The following is an 8,452-nucleotide window of genomic DNA, read 5'->3' on the forward strand; positions in this document are numbered from 1 at the left end:
AGTTATCAGTGACAAGAACAGAAAAATAAAAAATAAACCTTTAAATTATGAGTCGAGGTTCAGTAAAGAAAATACAAATAAAATAAAGATAAAATCATATATATATTTATATTTTACTCACTGCAGTTTGAGAGGAACCGGGTTAAATGTGGGTGCGGAAAGTGCAGAGATGAATGGTGTGAGTTGTTTTGGGATAAGACCAGCCACGTATCCAACAAGCCGCCTTCAGTAATTGGTGAACTTGTGTTGGTGGTAAACGAAAACAGCCAGGATCCAGACGGTCGTTAACAGCTCGATCGGGACTTTTTAAACGCTCTGCGCTGAAGACATCGTCATGGAGAGTGGTCCACTCTCTAGCATCCACTCCAGCAAAGGCACAGCGCTCTCCCTCCGAGGATTACGTCACCGCCACACAGGTAAGTGTAGACACCTTCCTTCTCCCTTAATTTTTTCCGTCCAACTACCAGCCAGCAGTTCATTTATTGGGTACTTCCTAATAGCGTTTAACTATATTACCACAAATTCGTTTGTTGGGTATATTTTTAGATGGCGTTCGGCTTCCGTTGAGGCTTTCCGGTTCTCATCTCCACAGCGCACTAACAACAACACTCCATGTTTCTTCCGACACCTACTCCTCTCCTCCTTCAGTTTAAATTCCTCCTTTTATTAGATTACCTCATTTCCTTTTTCCTCATTTGGTAAACGAAAATGGGCGGAGACAACATTAATAATTAAAATTTTTGATCTTGGAGTTTTTAGCTCCGCCACACTGGTGACACAACCAATTGCTAAAGTGTCTTGCAGCAGTGTTGGAAAGTCAATGGACAAGTGTGAATGCCCTTCCTCCCCCATCACTCCAGTGGCAGCCAACACCATTTGTTTGGGAGGGTGAGGGTCAAGCCAACCTCACCACCATAAGATTAGACTCTGGTCAGCTGAAATCGCAGCCACCAACCTGCGACCAGACCTTGTTCTGGGGTCAGCTTCGCTCAAGCTTGTCTACATCATCAAGCTCTCCGTGCCCCGGGAGGGTGCAGTGGAGAAGGCCTATCAACGGAAAAGAATGAGGTACGCTGAACTTGCAACCGATGTGCAACAGCAAGGCTGGAATGTGAAATTACGCCCAGTGGAAGTAAGCTGCAGAGGGGTTGTAGCCACCTCAACATCCAGGCTACTCAGGGAGATGGGAGTGCGAGGAAAGCCCCACTGGCAGGCAGTGAAAGACCTCTCCGCAGCTGCAGAAAATGCAAGCCAGTGGCTATGGGCGAAGAGAAAAGACTCTGCAAGTCACTCTTCAAGTGAGTTGCACCTAGGGAGTGAACCTGGGATGCTGGGGTTCACTGCTGAACCCTCTGGAGGTGTTGTGGGCCTATTAGCAAAACACCAAGGAAGGAGGGTGCCCACTTGACAACCCAAAGGGTGCCATCACTCAATGGACCATCCCACGGAGTATCATCAGTGCCTCAAGTATGCATTAAGGGATATCAACATCAAGTCCTATACAACAGACTTCCAAAACTGTAAAAGGTTATTTAAAAATAAAGCATTTATGAATTATTTTATGACATACATTTTTACTGTCTTAAGTGCCCTAATGTATTTAACCAATAAATTAAAATAATATCCTAATTTAAAAAAACTTTTTTTTGTAATTATTTTTCATCATTATTATATATTATTTATACAAGTTATGCATAAGAAACTTTTATCCAAAATGACTTACAAATGACTCCAGAGTCAGTCACAATGCCAGGTTTATTATACAATAATAATCAATTGCTAAGTTTATCACAAATTAAACAAGATTTTGATGCACATCTTTATTATTAAATCATTGTATTCCACCTCTTACTAGGCTACACTTGATAGAGAATCACTTAAGACACTTTAGTGTAAGCCTATTCCACATAATAATATTCAGTAAAACTGTATGTTTTCACGTAGGAGCTTGCTGCATGAATCCGCAAGTACAGTTTACAAATCCGAGGAAACGGATTGTGAAAGCGTGTGCAAGGACTATGAATTCGTGGGTATGGATTCAAAAATCGAAGGTAGGCTACAGTTTACAAAATCTAAGCACACGGATTGGAAATGGGTACGGTTTGTTAATCAGATGGAACAGTTTACGAATTTGTGAGTACGGTTTATAAACTGAGGGGACAGATTGTGAAACCGTCGGCACAGATATTTTTTTTCCTCCTACAGGTTACCTCCCGGGCTCCGTTCATGAGCTATCGGTTTGAATTTGTGACATGTGTGCGGTTGAACAAGATGATTTGTTGATCTATCTTAAATTGACCAATGTGGATTATTGACCAAGCGTCAACCTCCCGCTCTCTCTCGTGAAGCCAACAAGTTTTTATACAGTCTATGCTATTGACCAAGAGGATAAACTCACTGAACTGGCAGGAAGGTCAGGGTAATTCTGGCTAAATCGTGCTGAGAAAACACGGAGGAACATTGTACTTTGCGAGTTACCCATCACGTGTTGGTAGTGGCGTGTACCACAGTTTGCACTGCCGTTTGCGAAACGTGATTGGTAAACAGTTTGCCAGTATATATCATGACCCAGGAACAGCGAGCAATGTATGATGTTTTTAGCAGCGTGTACCATGACAGGGTCGTCCGTGATGATATTTTACAGCGGCTTGCCCAAGAGCTACATTTATCAGGTGAGATGTTACCTATTTTTAGCTACAGTTATCCTATGCTAGCTATAGTATAAAACTAGGCTTTTTAATTCTCTCTCTCTCTCTCTCTCTCTCTCTCTCTCTCTCTCTCAATCTCAGTCTCTCTCTCTGTCTCTCTGTCTCTCTCTCTCTCTCTCTCTCTCTCTCTCTCTCTCTCTCTCACACACACACACACACACACGGACTCTCCATACACATAACGGTTTTCTATACTGTACAAACTGTATATTCTATCCCCATACACTACCTCTGCTCTATCCATCATGGAAAATTTTTAACTTTAAAATGTTTAAAAATTGTTTAAAATTTAAATTAAACACTGTTCAGTTTTTTTTTAACCCATTTGGTTTACGAGGGCACAGGAAGTGTCCTCATAAACCATGTTTACGTTGTAATACCCATGTCATTATAGACATTTGTGTCCCCATAAACCATATACAAGAACACACACACACTAGGGTGACCAGGCGTTCCGGTTTCCTGTTGCTGAAAAAGAACATGTATGTGTAGGAAACAGTCATGGCTTGTATCAATATTTTATATGCATATGAGAGAGGGAAAGCAGTTATATTTCACTGTACTACATATAAACTTTGTGCTTTTCCATCGGAAATTGGCAGGTTGAAAAAACGTGTCGTATATCACCTCGTCCATACGATTTTCAGATACACTCACACGTGACCTTCGCGTGGACATACGATCTTCCGACCATCAGAATTTGCACTGTGTATGCCTAACTTAAATGTTACAACAGTGTTATTCCAAGTGTTATTTGGAAATATCCCCTTAGTGGTGTGATTCAGAGGCTACGTTCACAGGTCTTGAAAGCGAATTCTGTACATTTTTGTATGTCAACAAATTCTTATAATTCCAGTTTAGTACCAGAAATGGATTTATCTGAAATTGGTAGTGAACACTGACTCTGTGGCTCGACAAAAACATTGCTCGGTTTGAGTCCAGCTAACAAGGAACAATCAAATAGAATGTTCAGACAAAAAAATAAAAAATGAATGTACAATATTTAGAGGGAACATTCAAAAAATAATATTTCATTACTTAATGGGAATCTTATCAAACTCTTTTAGAACATTATTTTTACTAGCTGCCTGGTAGCATCCAAAGGAGGTCTACTATACCTGTGGAGAACTAATAACGTCTCAGTGGCATTTTAGTTTAGGTATCAAACCATGTATCACCTATAATTCCTGATGCCATGCAACTAAAACATTTTACTCCACTAAATTAACATTTTATAGCTGTGTCACTCCTAAATCCTTTTTTCTATGGATCATCCGGAATCACAGGCTTCATTATTTTTAAGTATGTTTAATTACTTTCTTTTTTTCTATCTGTTGTTTTTACCTGTTGAAGTCTTCAGTACAATCACAAAATAACACATAGCACAAAAGTTTTAACGTTAATGAGGTGATGTTGGCAAGTTCACTTGGAAACATTTGAAACAACAGTGTGTGAGTGAATCTTGTTAGATGATGATAATTTTAACATCAGCCGTATTTTAGAAACAGGTAAACAGGACGATTAATTCTTGATAATGTCAGGAGATGTGTATACATCTGTGTTTATTACTGATTTCCTTCATTTGTTCAGTAGTTTACTTAAGAAGTGTCCAGACAGTGCCTTCTGCGTTTGTCACACATAGACACAGCTATGAATTACTGCTTCCTCTTGGAATCGGGGTGGCACATCAACAGTTCCCGGCAGGAAAGCCACATGCTTTCATAATATTCTTGTCCTCTGGCTCTTAAGATATCTATATAAGATATCAGGAAAAAACATGATGTTTAGAAACATATGGCTCAACAGCTACAGCATATAATATAAAAGCACAAAGTTATGGCTAGTAACTTAACTGCAATATGTTTAAACTAAAACTGGTCAAGGAGAGAAATACTTTGCTCAAAGGCAATTTAAGACATCATGTAAGAATGTGTAGAAAATTTCAATGAGTCAATCAGAAGTATTTTAGAGCATCTGTTACATAATACCAATATAAAATAATGTAATGTAATAGATTCAAATCATCTCTGAATATCTGTTCAAAACAGCACGTAGTCAAACCGTCAACCACGTGCTTTGTCCAGTGCCAACATGCTGTCAAACAAAAGGATCTGTTTTGGCAGGACATGCATGTTGGAACAATGTACTGTCTGAGTTTGAGTCGTCCCCTGGTCAGTGCGTGATGTTGTTCTAACCTCTGAAATCATGACCACAGGGTGGAACAGGGAAGTGTCATCCAGTGGGAGGTGCAAAAAGACAATATAAGCCTGCAGCGTTAACATATTTAACTTCTTATTTTGCCTTTGATATTTTAGGGGAACATTTTTGCATAGTGAAGGAGCTGGGGCTTTATTGATGAGGCCACATTTGAGCAATAATGTACAACAGTAGTTACTCTCAGGCCAGCTTTGGCTTGGCTGCTAAGAAGATGCGTAAATCAAAAGGCAAGAGCTGTGGTTATTACATGAAGATTGTCTTCTTTTTCTCCTCACTCATCCAGTCTCTGATTATTGCGAGTCTGGTGCTCTTTCTGGTGTACGGACAGCCCGAGCACACGGTGGAGGAAAAGAGGGTGCAGGAGTTGGACCAAAGTGTTAGCAAACTAACGATGGAAAATTTCATTCTCCGTGGGAAAGAAAAGAACCTCACCAAAGTTCTGAACGTCACTCTCACTGCAAAGCTGATCAATGACAAAGCTCTGGCTGAATTACGCAAACTGGCGAACATCTCATCTATGACAATAAGGAACATGCAAGTAACAAATGTGAGATTTGTGGCAAAATTGTAATGTATTATTTGTTGTAGATAACATTATGCATTTTTCATACAAAAGAGAATGCTTTAGTGTTTTAAAAGAGTAAATGGTAAAGGCACATTTAATTGCATGATGTTTGTTGTTCTAAGAATGTTTTCTTAACATTCCCTTTAGGCTACGAAACAGTAATTTCAAAAAGTTTAGTCAAAGTTTTGTCCTTTTTAATGTTGTAAGAACTTTTCCTTGGTTATATGAACGTTCTGAAAAAATGCTGGCTTTTAAACTTTTAAACTTCCAAGAGTTTTGCAAATAGAGATTTAGAGCATTAAAATGAATGTCACTTGAATGTCAGTTAACAGGTTTGTGCTTTTTTTTACAGTCACGATATGAGATGGAAAAAAGAATGACTGTATCTCGTGGATGCCCTCCTACATTTTGTCCAGATCCAAATGGTGAGATGGTTCTTTAGAAAAATTCTTACACTGAATATTTGTATTTTATTTTTACAAATTAGTTCAGTACAATTTTTTTTATTCATGTTTATTTAATACACTGACTGTAACTCTTGCATAAAGGTAATCAAGCATTTTTTCAGTGAACTGTTTCAACTATATGCATTTTTTTCTTTCAAGACAACAACAGACGGTTGCAAAGTATGCTTGAGCAGTCAGGAGAAATGCTGAAGCTGGTTAAAGCAAACTTTACTCAGATGTTGGCCATTAGTAAAGCTGAGTTGGACAACTCCAACAAAGAAAAGGATGGGTATCACTTGGAAGCAATTAGACTAAGGCGAGACAAGGCTCTCCTTGAAGAAGAGCTCATCTTGTACCAAGATAAGTGCAAAAATGATCTTGTCAGTTCTTTAAAAGGAATCCCTGATGTCACTAAAGAATTCCTCAAAAGGATCGATGACCTCTTCTCAAAACACATTTCTTTCCAACTAACATGTGATAAACAAAAACATCAGCTTGAAGATATTCGGGAAAACTGCAGCAGTCTTTCAAGAGAAGTTGAGAACAAGCTCCAGTCATATCTGGACATAGTGGGAAACCAGTTCACAAAACTTAATGGGGAAAATGCCAAATATACGATAGAGAACAAACGCCTGAAAGAGGACACCACTTGGTGCAATCAGAATCGCAGTGCCATGAATCGTGAGAATCGCAAAACTCTTGAGCTACTTCAGCTCAAGAATGACAAAGACAGTGAAAAACTTCTGCTAGAGAATAGAAGGCTTAAAGGAGACAACAACCTGAAAGAAAACCTTCTCTCAGTGAAAGAAAAAGAAATTAAAATGCTCACAAACACCATTGAGACTCTCAATACTTCACTTGTCAACTGTAAGGTGAGGTTACTATGGTATATTTACACATATGACACAATGACATAAGCACATTGATTTAATTTTATATATATACAAATGATTAAATTACATAATTTTACTTATTTTAATATTACAAACAGTTATGTTTGCAATTATAAATTAAATATGTGTTTATAATGTACTTTAATATTTTTTTAGCCACCAATGCGAACTAACCCATACATGAACAACTACGGTTTTCCAAACATACCTCATACTGGTGGAACCGGTCTGAGTTCAACAGGCCTGAGCAAACCAAACATGCCATGGCCCGGGACCGGCTCCACTGGGCCAGCATTTTCCAGTCCTAATGGTTTAGGATCCATCCCAAGATGGGGCAGCACAGGATCAGGTGTGACAGGATCTTTAAATACAGCTGTAGGGGCAACAGGGACCATTTCAGGTGGACTGGGCAGCACAGGATTTGGCCATGCTGGATCAAACCCTACTGCAATTGGCAATATAGGACAAAGTGGAGCAGGGATGACAGCCTTCAGCAGTACAGGATCAAGTGGAGTAGGGATGGGAAAACCAGTGATTGGAGGTGCAGGTGTTGGCTCAGTTGGGTCTAACACACCTGGATTTGGAGGAACAAGAATACCAGTTGGTGGGAGTGAAATAAGCCAAGGTAAACCAAGCAGAAGCGGTATTAGTCTTTTAACTGATATATCATTTAGTGTTTTGTGCTTATTTTTATAATGAATATTTCCTAACCTTTTATGTTTGATTTACAGCACAGATAAATCTCCATTTGAAGGAGCTGCATCGTTATTTAGTCCCAAATAACTCAGGGAAGTGAACAAAGTCCTGGCACAACCCCAGGCAAAAACCTAGCCAGAACTGTCTATAACAGTTTGAAAAGAGAAAACCTAATATACTAACCCTGTAAGTCTGTAATGTAATTAATACTAATTATTAACATGAATGTTATTTACATTTTGTGGGATGAAGCTGATAATGTCTTTTGTGCATTAAAATCATTTATGCTTGTATATATCTTATAAATATATATGTATCTTGTATAAATCATTCACTAAAATTGTCTTTCTTAGTATTTTTGTAGACTTTTTGGTATTTGGTCTCTCGCTACATGGAATAAAAATAAATAAATAAATGAAAAATAAGCAGAACATGTTTTATATTTCATTTTAAATTATTTTAGCACTTTCTTTAATAATTGGTGACATAATCCATAAGGAATACAAGACACACAAGTAAAGTCACATTATCGGGGTCTGATGGTTATCTACATATAAAAAGGGGATTGGATATACTGTTAATATACTATTGCAGTTAAGTATTACACTGTAATATACTATAAATGTATATTTCTTATTCATAATTACAGCTCAGCTCTGAACCTTACATAAGTACAAAGTCCTAGAATGTTTTGCATTCTTCCAGCCAGTAAATAAGCCGGAAATTAACAGAACAAATGTGTTTACATAAAAACCACAATGACTCCAGTCCACAGGTGTATGACACCAATGCAGTAAAGTGAACATACGTACAAGAAAAAATATCAATGAAATTTTCAATGGGTCCACTTAAAATAAGCTTAAAATAGCTCTGGCTAAGCATCAGGCTATTGTCATTGTTTTGCGTCAATGGGAAGCACTATTTAAA

The 8,452-nt window shown here is 38.2% G+C and overlaps 1 protein-coding gene across 3 annotated transcripts; it reads left to right on the plus strand.

Moving 5' to 3' along the window:
* The first annotated feature begins 2,003 nt into the window (after positions 1-2,003).
* On the plus strand, positions 2,004-7,952 carry LOC113116562 (plasmalemma vesicle-associated protein). 3 transcript variants are annotated; one of them, XM_026284805.1, is made up of 6 exons: positions 2,004-2,051; positions 5,209-5,472; positions 5,843-5,915; positions 6,096-6,808; positions 6,986-7,454; positions 7,561-7,952. In XM_026284805.1, exons 1-6 carry the CDS (start codon positions 2,019-2,021, stop codon positions 7,623-7,625), a joined length of 1,617 nt encoding a protein of 538 aa, XP_026140590.1. In that variant the 5' UTR covers positions 2,004-2,018; the 3' UTR covers positions 7,626-7,952. The 3 variants fall into 3 exon arrangements, with proteins under 3 accessions (XP_026140590.1, XP_026140597.1, XP_026140579.1); XM_026284812.1 differs by lacking the exon at positions 2,004-2,051 and adding an exon at positions 2,517-2,672; XM_026284794.1 differs by lacking the exon at positions 2,004-2,051 and having other exon boundaries at positions 4,988-5,472.
* Positions 7,953-8,452: the final 500 nt, after the last annotated feature.

The sequence above is a fragment of the Carassius auratus genome, chromosome 2 (genome assembly GCF_003368295.1).
Source record: "Carassius auratus strain Wakin chromosome 2, ASM336829v1, whole genome shotgun sequence".
Lineage (NCBI taxonomy): Eukaryota > Metazoa > Chordata > Actinopteri > Cypriniformes > Cyprinidae > Carassius > Carassius auratus.